Source organism: Gadus morhua, chromosome 22 (genome assembly GCF_902167405.1).
Source record: "Gadus morhua chromosome 22, gadMor3.0, whole genome shotgun sequence".
In the NCBI taxonomy this organism is placed as follows: Eukaryota; Metazoa; Chordata; class Actinopteri; order Gadiformes; family Gadidae; genus Gadus; species Gadus morhua.
Window position 1 is genome coordinate 806,450 of NC_044069.1, and position 16,309 is coordinate 822,758.

A 16,309-nucleotide genomic window follows, 5' to 3' on the forward strand; every position below is an offset into this window, starting at 1 on the left:
GTCCTATAGCGTCTTTGTGAGTCTCCAAGTCTACTACAAATGCAGTTAGAAATATGGGACAGTTGCTTCATTTTGTTTACATGCTACAGGCCGAAAGACTAAATTAATATGTAACTTACTTGCTCCTTTTAAGTATAACATTGCTTGGGGAGTCCAATTCCTCCACTGAAAAGGGTGGAAAGTGCTTAACACTCTCTGCTAGTTAGCGATCTATGACACTGTTGTTTTTTATTGGTTGTCATGAAAAAAAACATAAGGGGTAACACTGTCGTTTCTTGTTGGTCGTCATGAAAAAAAACATAAGGGGTAACACTGTCGTTTTTTATTGGTGGTCATGAAAAAAAACCTAAGGGGTAACACTGTCGTTTTTTATTGGTCGTCATGAAAAAAAACATAAGGGGTAACACTGTCGTTTTTTATTGGTCGTCATGAAAAAAAACATAAGGGGTAACAGTGTTGTTTTTCTTTGGCCGTCATGAAAAAAAACACAAGGGGTAACACTGTCGTTTTTTATTGGTCGTCATGCAAAAAGACATAAGGGGTAACACTGTTGTTTTTTATTGGTCGAAATGAAAAAATACATAAGGGGTAACACTGTCGTTTTTTATTGGTCGTCATGAAAAAAAACATAAGGGGTAACAGTTGTTTTTTATTGGTCGTCATGAAAAAAAACATAAGGGACAACACTGTGCTTTTTTATTGGTCGTCATGAAAAAAAACATAAGGGGTAACACTGTCGTTTTTTATTGGTCGTCATGAAAAAAAACATAAGGGGTAACACTGACGTTTTTTATCGGTCGTCATGGGAAAAAACATAAGGGGTAACACTGACGTTTTTTATCGGTCGTCATGAAAAAAAACATAAGGGGTAACACTGTCGTTTTTTATCGGTCATCATGGAAAAAAACATAAGGGGTAACACTGTTGTTTTTTATCGGTCTTCATGAAAAAAAACATAAGGGGTAACACTGTCGTTTTTTATTGGTCATCATGAAAAAAAACATAAGGGAAATAATAGAAATACACACATACATTTTAATGTCATGTATATCCTCTTTATTGATGATTGATTAATATGTTATGTCTTCGCCTCAGTGGTGCAGTAGAGTGCACTCAGCCTAACCCCCTGGAGACCGGGGTTCAAGTCCGGTTGATGTCTTCTGTTGAAATGTCGAAATTTATCAAATAAAACATAGGGGCTAATGTAGCGGTTGCGTACTCTCTCGTTGCGTTGTGATTGAGACCACGATGGAACCATTGGCAGCCAGCCGTTTATTCTGGTGGAATATTTAACATGGGAAATGCTCTTTGAGAACCCTCACAATGGCAGCCTCTCCCAGCCGGGGTATACGTAGACTGACCATTTACATGGAAATAAATATCACATTAAACAAATTCATATTTGAATGGGCGTTTGGTGACATACCTGGTGGAATATTTAACATGGGAAATGCTCTTTGAGAACCCTCACAATGGCAGCCTAACATGAGAGAAAGACAAGCTGAAGTACACATTCTTGGCGAAGTCCACGCTAGCTAAGTAGCTACGGCCAAAGCACATGGTAGCCAAGCTAGCGATCCTAAGCCTAAAGTCCATTTAAATGTAATTACAGATTCAAAGGAACACAATATATATGTACAAGCAACCAAGTATTAATACAGTATTATGTACATTTAGACTCCCGTAATACATCGCCAAAGTGTGGATTCATATTTAACTGCTCTGACTACCTACCTCTCCCAGCCGGGGTATACGTAGACTGAGGAGAGGAGGCAGCAACGTACAATACAACCCCCGCATTCCGCTAGGGGGAGCGCTAGCACTCCAACTACGCCTCGTGCCCACTGCACCGTCAGTCAACGGACGTCAGAAGGCGTGGCTGACGGATGGGGGAGTAGTCTTTGCAGATGCATCCGTCAGCCAATCAAATCGGTTCGCCGGGTTCTTCCCGCTTCTTCCTGCTTGTTGCGAGGCAAGATTACCCGCTTTCCCGCTTTCCAGTATCGTCAGAGCCCGAGTCGCGTCACAGTGCTTAAATTTGCATACGCGATCTGATTGGATGACGGATCCGTCGCTGCCGAAAAAGTTGAACATTTTTCAACTTTTTGACGGTGGCGAACGCTCCAAGTCAACGGACGGATCCACAATGCATTGCGCGACCGTCCCCATTCAAAGTCAATGGGCAACGGACAACTGACGGAGGTAGTGGGCACGGGGCGTGAGGCTCCCACTACCACAGCCAGCGCAAGGATCTAGCTGGCAATGGCAAGTGGGAAGCATTAACCCTGCTACACTAACACTGTTGTTTTTTATTGGTCGTCATGAAAAAAAACATAAGGGGTAACACTGTCGTTTAGGTGGGGGCAAATCCTAGGTCCCTTCTTCCATAAGGTCATCAGATTGACTCCCAGCTCAATCCCAGTGTTATTCTATATTATAGTTATATAATCAAATGTATTCTTATGAATGTTCTGTTTGGCGTTACATTAAGACGGTGCATCTCTTTATTAGTCATTGCGTACTCAACACAGAATGATCTCTGCATATATAATAATAAATAAAATAAATGGACATGGGGAGAGAGACAGACAGGCTCCACACGGGGAGAGAGAGTGAGACAGGCTCCACACGGGGAGAGAGAGAGAGACAGACTCCACACGGGGAGAGAGAGACAGACAGGCTCCACACGGTGAGAGAGAGAGAGACAGACAGGCTCCACACAGAGAGAGAGAGAGAGACAGGCTCCACACGGGGAGAGAGAGACAGGCAGGCTCCACACGAGGAGAGAGAGACAAGCTCCACACAGGGAGATAGAAAGACAGACACCCACCGGGTTTGAACCGGGGACCTTGTGGCTGTGAGGCAGCAGTGCTAACCACTGTGCCAGCACGACCCCGGTGGTAGAGGCTGAACGTATTTGAGGACATTCAGCGTCATCATCTAGTGGTAATAAGCTCAAGAAGCGCATGGACAAGAATGTCCGAAAAAAAACATAACACTGTCGTTTTTTATTGGTCGTCATGAAAAAAAACATAAGGGGTAATACTGTTGTTTTTTATTGGTCGTCATGAAAAAAAACACAAGGGGTAACAGTGTTGTTTTTTATTGGTCGTCATAAAAAAAAACATAAGGGGTAACACTTGTTTTTTATTGGTCGTCATGGAAAAAAACATAAGGGGTAACACTGTCGTTTTTTATTGGTGATCATGAAAAAAAATAAATAAAACGGGGGAAACGGGGAACCATCCAAGCTGTGTACAGTAAGGATGGGACTCTGTTGACCTCAACTGAGGAGGTCGTCGGACGTTGGAAGGAACACTTTGAGGAACTCCTGAATCCGAATAACACGCCCTCTATGTTGGAGGCAGAGCTCGAGGTTGATGGTGTTTCGTCGTCAATTTCCCTGGTGGAGGTCACTGAGGTAGTCAAACATCTCCGCAGTGGCAAAGCCCCAGGGATTGATGAGATCCAGCCAGAAATGCTAAAGGCTCTGGGTGTTGAGGGGCTGTCATGGTTGACACGCCTATTCAACATCGCGTGGGAGTCGGGTACAGTGCCAAAGGAGTGGCAAACCGGGGTGGTGGTTCCCCTGTTCAAAAAGGGGGACCAGAGAGTGTGTGCCAATTACCGGGGTATCACACTTCTCAGCCTCCCTGGCCGATCGTCGAACCTCAGATTGAAGAGGAACAATGCGGTTTTCGCCCCGGACGTTGAACTACGGACCAGCTCTCACTCTCGCAAGGATCCTGGAGGGGGCCTGGGAGTATGCCCATCCGGTCTACATGTGTTTTGTGGATCTGGAGAAGGCGTATGACCGGGTCCCCCGGGAGAAACTGTGGGAGGTGCTGCGGAAGTATGGGGTAAGGGGGTCTATCCTCAGGGCCATCCAATCTTTGTACTCCCAAAGCGAGAGCTGTGTTCGTGTTCTCGGCAGCCAGTCAGTTTCGTTCTCAGTGGGTGCTGGTCTCCGCCAGGGCTGAGCCGCAAGGCAAAGCTCTCGATCTACCGGTCGATCTTCGTTCCTATCCTCACCTATGGTCATGAGGGCTGGGTGATGACCGAAAGGACGAGATCGTGGGAACAAGCGGCCGAGATGAGTTTTCTCAGAAGGGTGGCTGGCGTCTCCCTTAGGGATAGGGTGAGAAGCTCAGCCATCCGTGAGGAACTCGGATTAGAGCCGCTGCTCCTTTACTTAGAAAGGAGTCAGCTGAGGTGGTTCGGGCATCTGGTAAGGATGCCCACTGGGCGCCTTCCTTGGGAGGTGTTTCAGGCACGTCCAGTGGGGAGGAGACCTCGGGGAAGACCCAGGACTAGGTGGAGAGATTATATCTCAACACTGGCCTGGGAACGCCTCGGGATCCCCCCGTCAGAGCTGGTCAATGTGGCCCGGGAAAGGGAAGTCTGGGGCCCACTGCTTGAGCTGCTCCCCCCGCGACCCGACCCCGGATAAGCAGATGACGATGAGGAGGATGAGGATGAGGAAAAAAAACATAAGGGGAAACACTGTCGTTTTTTATTGGTCGTCATGAAAAAAACCATAAGGGGTAACACTGTCGTTTCTTGTTGGTCGTCATGAAAAAAAACATAAGGGGTAACACTGTCGTTTTTTATTGGTGGTCATGAAAAAAAACATAAGGGGTAAAACTGTCGTTTTTTATTGGTGGTCATGAAAAAAAACATAAGGGGTAACACTGTCGTTTTTTATTGGTCGTCATGAAAAAAAACATAAGGGGTAACACTGTTGTTTTTTATTGGTCATCATGAAAAAAAACATAAGGGGTAACACTGTCGTTTTTTATTGGTCGTCATGAAAAAAAACATAAGGGGTAACACTGACGTTTTTTATCGGTCGTCATGGGAAAAAACATAAGGGGTAACACTGACGTTTTTTATCGGTCATCATGAAAAAAAACATAAGGGGTAACACTGTCGTTTTTTATTGGTCGTCATGAAAAAAACCTAAGGGGTAACACTGACGTTTTTTATCGGTCGTCATGGGAAAAAACATAAGGGGTAACACTGACGTTTTTTATCGGTCGTCATGAAAAAAAACATAAGGGGTAACACTGTCGTTTTTTATTGGTCGTCATGAAAAAAACCTAAGGGGTAACACTGACGTTTTTTATCGGTCGTCATGGGAAAAAACATAAGGGGTAACACTGACGTTTTTTATCGGTCGTCATTAAAAAAAACATAAGGGGTAACACTGTCGTTTTTTATCGGTCGTCTTGAAAAAAAACATAAGGGGTAACACTGTTGTTTTTTATCGGTCTTCATGAAAAAAAACACAAGGGGTAACACTGTCGTTTTTTATTGGTCGTCATGAAAAAAAACTTAAAGGGTAACACTGTCGTTTTTTATTGGTCGTCATGAAAAAAAACATAAGGGGTAACACTGTCGTTTTTTATTGGTCGTCATGAAAAAAACCTAAGGGGTAACACTGACGTTTTTTATCGGTCGTCATGGGAAAAAACATAAGGGGTAACACTGACGTTTTTTATCGGTCGTCATTAAAAAAAACATAAGGGGTAACACTGTCGTTTTTTATCGGTCGTCTTGAAAAAAAACATAAGGGGTAACACTGTTGTTTTTTATCGGTCTTCATGAAAAAAAACACAAGGGGTAAGTAACACTGTCGTTTTTTATTGGTCGTCATGAAAAAAAACTTAAGGGAAATAATAGAATTACACACATACATTTTAATGTCATGTATATCCTCTTTATTGATGATTGATTAATTTGTTTTGTCTTCCCCTTAGTGGTGCAGTGGAGTGCACTCAGCCTAACCCCCTGGAGACCGGGGTTCAAGTCCGGTTGATGTCTTCTGTTGAAATGTCGTAATTTATCAAATAAAACATAAGGGCTAACACTGTTGTTTTTTATTGGTCGTCATGAAAAAAAAATAAGGGGTAACACTGTCGTCTTTTATTGGTCGTCATGAAAAAAAACATAAGGGACTGTCGTTTAGGTGGGGGCATATCCTAGGTCCCTTCTTCCATAAGGTCATCAGATTGACTCCCAGCTCAATCCCAGTGTTATTCTACATTATAGTTATATAATCAAATGTATTCTTATGAATGTTCTGTTTGGCGTTACATTAAGACGGTTCATCTCCTTATTAGTCATTGCGTACTCAACACAGAATGACCTCTGCATATATAATAATAAAAAAAATAAATGGACATGGGGAGAGAGACAGACAGGCTCCACACGGGGAGAGAGAGAGACAGGCTCCACACGGGGAGAGAGAGACAGGCAGGCTCCACACGAGGAGAGAGAGACAGGCTCCACACAGGGAGATAGAAAGGCAGACCCCCACCGGGTTTGAACCGGGGACCTTATGGCTGTGAGGCAGCAGTGCTAACCACTGTGCCAGCACGACCCCGGTGGAAGAGGCTGAACGTATTTGAGTACATTCAGCGTCATCATCTAGTGGTAATAAGCTCAAGAAGTGCATGGACATGAATGTCCGAAAAAAACATAACACTGTCGTTTTTTATTGGTCGTCATGAAAAAAAACATAAGGGGTAACACTGTTGTTTTTTATTGGTCGTCATGAAAAAAAACATAAGGGGTAACACTGTTGTTTTTTATTGGTCGTCATGAAAAAAAACATAAGGGGTACCGTAGGGGTACCATAAGGGGTAGTGTTGTTTATTATTGGTCGTCATGAAAAAAACAAAAGGGGTAACACTGTCGTTTTTTATTGGTCGTCATGAAAAAAAACATAAGGGGTAACACTGTCGTTTTTTATTGGCCGTCATGAAAAAAAACATAAGGGGTAACACTGTTGTTATTTATTGGTCGTCATGCAAAAAGACATAAGGGGTAACACTGTCGTTTTTTATTGGTCGTCATGAAAAAAAACATAAGGGGTAACACTGTCGTTTTTTATTGGTCGTCATGAAAATAAACATAAGGGGTAACACTGACGTTTTTTTTCGGTCGTCATGGGAAAAAACATAAGTGGTAACACTGACGTTTTTTATCGGTCGTCATGAAAAAAAACATAAGGGGTAACACTGTCGTTTTTTATCGGTCGTCATGAAAAAAAACATAAGGGGTAACACTGTTGTTTTTTATCGGTCTTCATGAAAAAAAACACAAGGGGTAACACTGTCGTTTTTTATTGGTGATCATGAAAAAAAACATAAGGGGTAACACTGTTGTTTTTTATTGGTCGTCATGAAAAAAAACATAAGGGGAAACACTGTCGTTTTTTATTGGTCGTCATGAAAAAGAACATAAGGGGTAACAGTGTCGTTTTTTATTGGTCGTCATGAAAAAAAACATAAGGGGTAACAATGTCGTTTTTTATTGGTCGTCATGAAAAAAACATAAGGGGTAACACTGTGGTTTTTTATTGGTGGTCATGAAAAAAAACATAAGGGGTAACACTGTCGTTTTTTATTGGTCGTCATGAAAAAAAACATAAGGGGTAACACTGTTGTTTTTTATCGGTCTTCATGAAAAAAAACACAAGGGGTAACACTGTCGTTTTTCATTGATCGTCATGAAAAAAAACATAAGGGAAATAATAGAAATACACGCATACATTTTAATGTCATGTATATCCTCTTTATTGATGATTGAGCTGCTCCCCCCGCGACCCGACCCCGGATTAGCGGATGACGATGAGTAGGATGAGGATGAGGAAAAAAAACATAAGGGGAAACACTGTCGTTTTTTATTGGTCGTCATGAAAAAAAACATAAGGGGTAACACTGTCGTTTTTTATTGGTGGTCATGAAAAAAAACATAAGGGGTAACACTGTCGTTTTTTATTGGTGGTCATGAAAAAAAACATAAGGGGTAACACTGTCGTTTCTTGTTGGTCGTCATGAAAAAAAACATAAGGGGTAACACTGTCGTTTTTTATTGGTGGTCATGAAAAAAAACATAAGGGGTAACACTGTCGTTTTTTATTGGTGGTCATGAAAAACAACATAAGGGGTAACACTGTCGTTTTTTATTGGTCGTCATGAAAAAAACAAATTAAATCAATCATCAATAAAGAGGATATATATGACATTAAAATGTATGTGTGTAATTCTATTATTTCCCTTAAGTTTTTTTTCATGACGACCAATAAGTGGTTTCATGACGACCAATAATTGGTGGTCATTATAAAAAACATAAGGGGTAACACTGTCGTTTTTTATCGATCGTCATGAAAAAAAACATAAGGGGTAACACTGTTGTTTTTTATCGGTCTTCATGAAAAAAAACACAAGGGGTAACACTGTCGTTTTTTATTGGTCGTCATGAAAAAAAAATTAAGGGAAATAATAGAATTACACACATACATTTTAATGTCATGTATATCCTCTTTATTGATGATTGATTAATTTGTTTTCGCCTCAGTGGTGCAGTGGAGTGCACTCAGCCTAACCCCCTGGAGACCGGGGTTCAAGTTCGGTTGATGTCTTCTGTTGAAGTGTCAAAATTTATCAAATAAAACATAGGGGCTAACACTGTTGTTCTTTATTGGTCGTCATGAAAAAAAAATAAGGGGTAACACTGTCGTCTTTTATTGGTCGTCATGAAAAAAAACATAAGGGGTAACACTGTCGTTTAGGTGGGGGCATATCCTAGGTCCCTTCTTCCATAAGGTCATCAGATTGACTCCCAGCTCAATCCCAGTGTTATTCTATATTATAGTTATATAATCAAATGTATTCTTATGAATGTTCTGTTTGGCGTTACATTAAGACGGTTCATCTCTTTATTAGTCATTGCGTACTCAACACAGAATGATCTCTGCATATATAATAATAAAAAAAATAAATGGACATGGGGAGAGAGACAGACACGCTCCACACGGGGAGAGAGAGGGACAGGCTCCACACGGGGAGAGAGACAGACTCAGACTCCACACGGGGAGAGAGAGACAGACAGGCTCCACACGGGCAGAGAGAGAGACAGGCTCCACACGGGGAGAGAGAGACAGGCTCCACACAGGGAGATAGAAAGACAGACACCCACCGGGTTTGAACCGGGGACCTTGTGGCTGTGAGGCAGCAGTGCTAACCACTGTGCCAGCACAACCCCGGTGGTAGAGGCTGAACGTATTTGAACACATTCAGCGTCATCATCTAGTGGTAATAAGCTCAAGAGGCGCATGGACATGAATGTCCGAAAAAAAACATAACACTGTCGTTTTTTATTGGTCGTCATGAAAAAAAACTAGAGCAGTCAGTTAAACGCGTTATTAACGGCGTTAACGCAAACCAATTTTAACGGCGTTAAATTATTTATCGCGCGATTAACGCAATTATTATATTATTATTATTATTTTTTTTTTTTTCTTTGGCTCAAAACAAAGAAGCAGTAGCCTGACTGCTATGTTCAAATGACATTTGTTCAAAGCAGTCGCTTAATTGCACTATGGGCTCTTTTTTTGTATCGTCCTGTTTTGATCAGTATATGCCAATGTTGTTATCAATAAAAAAAAATGTGCACAAGGCAAGCCGATGCACTTCACCATGTTGATAAGAGAATTAAAATGAGAATTATTGGACAAAAAAAAAAATAATTTGTGATTAATTGCGATTAATCGTGAGTTAACTATGACATTAATGCGATTAATCACGATTAAATATTTTAATCGCTTGACAGCTCTAAAAAAAACATAAGGGGTAACACTGTTGTTTTTTATTGGTCGTCATGAAAAAAAACATAAGGGGTAACAGTGTTGTTTTTTATTGGTCGTCATAAAAAAAAATATAAGGGGTAACACTTGTTTTTTATTGGTCGTCATGGAAAAAAACATACGGGGTAACACTGTCGTTTCTTGTTGGTCGTCATGAAAAAAAACATAAGGGGTAACACTGTCGTTTTTTATTGGTGGTCATGAAAAAAAACATAAGGGGTAACACTGTTGTTTTTTATTGGTCGTCATGAAAAAGAACATAAGGGGTAACACTGTCGTTTTTTATTGGTCGTCATGAAAAAAAACATAAGGGGTAACACTGTCATTTTTTATTGGTGGTCATGAAAAAAAACATAAGGGGTAACACTGTCGTTTTTTATTGGTCGTCATGAAAATAAACATAGGGAGTAACACTGTCGTTTTTTTATTGGTCGTCATGAAAAAAAACATAAGGGGTAACACTGTCGTTTTTTATTGGTCGTCATGAAAAAAAACATAAGGGGTAACACTGTCGTTTTTTATTGGTCGTCATGAAAAAAAACATAAGGGGTAACACTGTCGTTTTTTATTGGTCGTCATGAAAACAAACATATGGGGTAACAGTGTTGTTTTTTATTGGTGGTCATAAGAATAAAACATAAGGGGTAACACTGTCGTTTTTTATTGGTCGTCATGAAAAAAAACATAAGGGGTAACACTGTTGTTTTTTATTGGTCCTCATGCAAAAAGACATAAGGGGTAACACTGTCGTTTTTTATTGGTCGTCATGAAAAAAAACATAAGGGGTAACACTGTCGTTTTTTATTGGTCGTCATGAAAAAAAAACATAAGGGGTAACACTGTCGTTTTTTATTGGTGGTCATGAAAAAAAACATAAGGGATAAAACTGTTGTTTTTTATTGGTCGTCATGAAAATAAACATAAACATAAACATAAGGGGTAACACTGTCGTTTTTTATTGGTCGTCATGAAAAAAACATCGACATACACTGTCGATATTTATCCATTAAAACATAGGGGGTAACATTGTCGTTTTTATCAAATGAAAAATAAGGGGTAACACTGTGGTTTTTTATTGGTCGTCATGAAAAAAAACATAAGGGGTAACACTGTCGTTTTTTATTGGTCGTCATGAAAACAAACATATGGGGTAACAGTGTTGTTTTTTATTGGTCGTCATGAAAAAAAACATACGGGGTAACACTGTTGTTTTTTATTGGTCGTCATGCAAAAAGACATAAGGGGTAACACTGTTGTTTTTTATTGGTCGTCATGAAAAAAAACATAAGGGGTAACACTGTCGTTTTTTATTGGTCGTCATGAAAAAAAACATAAGGGGTAACAGTGTTGTTTTCTATTGGTCGTCATGAAAAAAAACATAAGGGGTAACACTGTCGTTTTTTATTGGTCGTCATGAAAAAAAAGCATAAGGGGTAACACTGTCGTTTTTTATTGGTCGTCATGAAAAAGAACATAAGGGGTAGCAGTGTTGTTTTTTATTGGTCGTCATGAAAAAAAACATAAGGGGTAACAATGTCGTTTTTTATTGGTCGTCATGAAAAAAACATAAGGGGTAACACTGTGGTTTTTTATTGGTGGTCATGAAAAAAAACATAAGGGGTAACACTGTCGTTTTTTATTGGTCGTCATGAAAAAAAACATAAGGGGTAACACTGTCGTTTTTTATTGGTGGTCGTGAAAAAAAACATAAGGGATAAAACTGTTGTTTTTTATTGCTCGTCATGAAAATAAACATAAGGGGTAACACTGTCGTTTTTTATTGGTCGTCATGAAAAAAACATAAACATAAACATAAGGGGTAACACTGTCGTTTTTTATTGGTCGTCATGAAAAAAACATCGACATACACTGTCGATATTTATCCATTAAAACATAGGGGGTAACATTGTCGTTTTTATCAAATGAAAAATAAGGGGTAACACTGTGGTTTTTTATTGGTCGTCATGAAAAAAAACATAAGGGGTAACACTGGTTTTTTATTGGTCGTCATGAAAAAAAACATAAGGGGTAACAGTGTTGTTTTTTATTGGTCGTCATGAAAATAACCATAAGGGGTAACACTGTCGTTTCTTATTGGTGGTCATGAAAAAAAACATAAGGGGTAACACTGTCGTTTTTTATTGGTGGTCATGAAAAAAACCATAAGGGATAACACTGTCGTTTTTTATTGGTGGTCATGAAAAAAAACATAAGGGATAACACTGTCTTTTTTTATTGGTCGTGATGAAAAAAAACATGAGGGGTAACACTGTTGTTTTTTATTGGTAGTCATGAAAAAAAACATAAGGGGTAAAACTGTCGTTTTTTATTGGTCGTCATGAAAAAAACGTATGGGAAATAATAGAAATACACACATACATTTTAATGTCATGTATATCCTCTTTATTGATGATCGATTATTGTGTATTTTCATCGCATGAGTGGTGCAGTGCCTAACCCACTGGAGACTGCGGCTCAATTTCTGTGGAAAACACAATATCTTTAATTTTAAACATAATGCTATCATGTCATATATAACCACAGACATTTTAAATTAAGAAATATCAGTGGGAAGTGGAGAGAGCTGTGAGCTAACCCCCTGGAGACCGGGGTTCACGTCCGGTAACACTGTTGTTTTTTATTGGTCGTCATGAAGAAAAACATAAGGGGTAACACCGTCGAAATGTATCGAATAAAACTTAGGGGGTAACACTGTCGTTTTCACCAAATGAAACATGAGGGGAGACACTGTCGTTTTTCTTTGGTCGTCATGAAAAAAATAAGGGGTAACACTGTAGTAGTATGCCTTGCGAAACCCAGTATGCCTTTCGAAACACCTCGTGATTGGTCGATGAAACGCTACCAGGAACGCCTAAAGGGCGTCATGTGTCATGACGGAAACGCCCAAGCCTGCAGCTGGACCCTTCTCATTTTTTTTGCATCGTCCTGTTTTGATCAGTATATGCCAATGTTGTTCTCAATAAAAATACATTTGCACAAGGCAAGCCGATGCACTTCTCCATGTTTATAAGAGCATTAAAATGAGAACAATTAATGGGACAAAGAAATCAAGGGATATTTAGCATTGAAAAACCGTCCGTATCACACTGGAAGGAGCCATCTCATCACCGGGCCCGCAGTGCCCTCTAGTGGCGCAGAGCGGCTCTGCATCCCCGCCCACCGGCACCGACCTGCAGTCCGCCACCAGCCTCCGCTCCGACTGCGGTCTGTTCAACACAAGTCCTTCATGAACTACCTTTCCCATGATGCTCTCCACCAAAAACAAACAGGTAAGAAATGTCAGACCTGGAAACGTGATGTTTGTTTGTTTTTTTATTCCAAATCTGTCTACATATTTAACATCAGAAGGCTGCTCCCCGCCAGCTGTTTACCCCACGTTTTAACGTCAATAATAATCATAATAAAGACGATGGAATCATCTCCAGACCAAATCTGATGCAGGTGAAAGTAAAGGTCAACAGAAAACGCTGCATAAACAATGAACCTGTCTTACCTCCGCTCATACTAGACGCCATTTTACTGGACAAGGCCAACGTGTGTAAAGTGAGGAAATGTCTTTAGTGTTCACACCGTGGTGACCTCTGACCTCTGACCCCGGTTCAAGAGGTCACAGCCAGGCTCCGGCGAGGTGGAGCTACGTTGTGATCGATCACCAATATGAAACACTTTAATCACAGGTTACCGGGACGCATCGTCAATACGCTACAATGCATGGGTCGCTAGCTGACCTCTGACCTCTTGGGTCACAGGTCGGGGAGTGGAGGGGGGTGGATAAGAAACGATGAACGCTCCGTTTCTGATTAAAAACATATGAAACAACTAGAAGATGTTTGCACTGTAGAAAAGCAGAGGAGAAATGCATTGTTGGTATGTTCCTCCTCTGGGCTGAATGACATCATACAATATACTCTGAGCCTTCCCAAGGGTGTGTGTGTGTGTGTGTGTGTGTGTGTGTGTGTGTGTGTGTGTGTGTGTGTGTGTGTGTGTGTGTGTGTGTGTGTGTTCGTGTGTGCGTGTGTGTGTGTGTGTGTGTACCTAACAGTACATTGTTCTTCATACACATTAAGGTTCTTAGAGAGCTCAGACGGCCTCATGATCCTCAAGAACCAGAACCCCAGACCGGTCTGTCATCTTGACCCCCACCCCACCATACCTCCCTAAGGGCTTCTCCCATTGGTCGATCCAAACCCAGTCCTGTTTAACTAGAGGGCTTCTCCCATTGGTCGAACCAAACCCAGTCCTGTTTAACTAGAGGTCTCCTCCTATTGGTCGATCCAAACCAAGTCCTGTTTAACTAGAGGTCCCCTCCTACTGGTCGATCCAAACCCAGTCCTGTTTAACTAGAGGTCTCCTCCTATTGGTCGATCCAAACCCAGTCCTGTTTAACTAGAGGTCTTCTACTATTGGTCGATCCAAACCCAGTCCTGTTTAACTGGAGGTCTCCTCCTATTAGTCGATCCAAACCCAGTCCTGTTTAACTAGAGGTCTGCTCCCATTGGTCAATCCAAACCCAGTCCTGTTTAGGTCTTCTCCTATTGGTCGATCCAAACCCAATCCTGTTTAAGTAGAGGTCTTCTCCTATTGGTCGATCCAAACCCAGTCCTGTTTAACTAGAGGGCTTCTCCCATTGGTCGATCCAATCCCAGACCTGTTTAACTAGAGGTCTTCTCCTATTGGTCGATCCAAACCCAGTCCTATTTAACTAGAGGTCTCATCCTATTGGTCGATCCAAACCCAGTGGCCTTATATTGTCTGGTGTCCTAATCTCTCTGGAGGGACCCGACCTCAACCCCAAGACCTCACCCCTACCTCACCCCTAACTCACCCCTACTTCACCCCTGACTCCCCCCTACCTCACCCCTACCTCACCCCTACCTCACCCCTACCTCCACGGTGCTTTGACCTCTGACCTTCGGGCCCCTCCCCCAGCCTGGGGGGCTCAGTCCTTCCCCCCGAGGAGGTCTGTGGGGGGGTGGGGCTTAGCGGGCGGGGGGAGGGGGCGTGGTGGAGGGAGGGGCTTCATCCTGCAGCCGACTCCGCCCCCCCCTCCCCCGTCGCTGTCGGCCCGGTCGGAGGCGGAGGAGGAGGTGGGGGGGAGGGGGGGGAGGTGGGGGGGGGAGGCGGGGCAGGGACATGGAGCCGTGGTGGTAGTGGTGGTGGGGGGGGTGCAGGAGGAGGTGGTGGTGGGGGTGCTGCTGGTGGTGCTGGTGGTGGTGGTGGTAGTGGTGGTGGTGTTGCCGCGGCGACAGGGCCAGAGGGGTGAGCGAGGAGGAGGAGGGCGGGGGCGGCGGGTGAGACGGGTGAGACGGGTGAGACGGCCGCAGCGCCTGGATGCGGCGGCACTCCTGGCAGACCCGGGCGGCCAGCGGGGGCGGGGCCACCGGGGGGGGCGGCGCCGACAGCATGGGGAGGAGGGGCTTGGCGGTGGGGGGAGGAGCCAGAGGGGCCGGGGGAGGGGCCGGCGGGCCCACGTCGGCCCCTAACGGGTCCTCCACCAGGAGGCGGTGGGGGCCGGGCCCCGGGTCCAGCCCCCCCCCGGGGGCCCGAAGCCCCCCCCCAGGCCGCACAGCTGGCCGTTGCTGAAGCGCACGTCCCTCACCAGCCGCAGTGGGCGGGGCCGGGGGCGGGGCCTCAGGACTCCGCCCCCCGCCGAGCCGGTCAGTGGCCGGCGGCGCCGCGACCGCGAGCTCTTCCTGCAGGAGACGGCGTTCCGGAACTCTGACATCATCTCCTGACAGACGGACACCTGGAGGGGGAGGGGGGGAGAGGGGGAGAGACGGGGGGGAGAGAGAGAGAGAGAGAGAGAGAGAGAGAGAGAGAGAGAGAGAGAGGGGGAGAGAGGGGGAGAGAGAGAGAGAGAGAGAGGGGGAGAGAGGGGGAGAGAGGGGGAGAGAGAGAGAGAGAGAGAGAGGGGGATAGAGAGAGAGAGGAGAGAGAGAGAGCGAGATGAAAAGTACTAAGAAGTTAACAGGCACATAAAGACAGGTGCAGTTATTGACAATGAGCAAGAACACCCCCCCCCCAACACACACACACACACACACACACACACACACACACACACAGACAGACAGACAGACAGACAGACAGACAGACAGACAGACAGACAGACAGACAGACAGACAGACAGACAGACAGACAGACAGACTACACACACACACACACACGTCAGGACACCACAGACGCACACACGGAGGACGTGGGCGGGTTTCCGCGGTAACCTACTGGGGTGTGTTGGCAGTGGGCGTGGCCTGAGGAGGAGGAGGGGTGGTGAAGGGGCGTGTGTACCTCGTCGGACCCCGAGTGGCGGGTGGACCAGACGAACTCCATGACGGCCACGAACACGGCCAGGATGAGGCCGCAGATCAGCACCACGAAGATGCCCCCGATGTTCTCCATGCCCAGACCTAGAGATACAGACATAGATACACACGTTATAGAGATCCCCTATGTTCTCCATGCCCAGACCTAGAGATACAGACATAGATACACACGTTACATACATAGATATACACGTTATAGAGATCCCCCGATGTTCTCCATGCCCAGACCTAGAGATACAGACATAGATACACACGTTACATACATAGATATACACGTTATAGAGATCCCCTATGTTCTCCATGCCCAGACCTA

General features: G+C 43.7%; 1 protein-coding gene across 1 annotated transcript; it reads right to left on the reverse strand.

Annotated features, from left to right (window-relative positions):
- Nucleotides 1–14,838: 14,838 nt before the first annotated feature.
- On the reverse strand, nt 14,839–16,298 carry LOC115536252 (glutamate receptor ionotropic, kainate 5). Its single transcript, XM_030348019.1, has 2 exons — nt 15,899–16,298; nt 14,839–15,419 (listed from the first exon to the last, which is right to left on the reverse strand). Exons 1-2 carry the CDS (start codon nt 16,094–16,096, stop codon nt 15,153–15,155), a joined length of 465 nt encoding a protein of 154 aa, XP_030203879.1. The 5' UTR covers nt 16,097–16,298; the 3' UTR covers nt 14,839–15,152.
- Nucleotides 16,299–16,309: the final 11 nt, after the last annotated feature.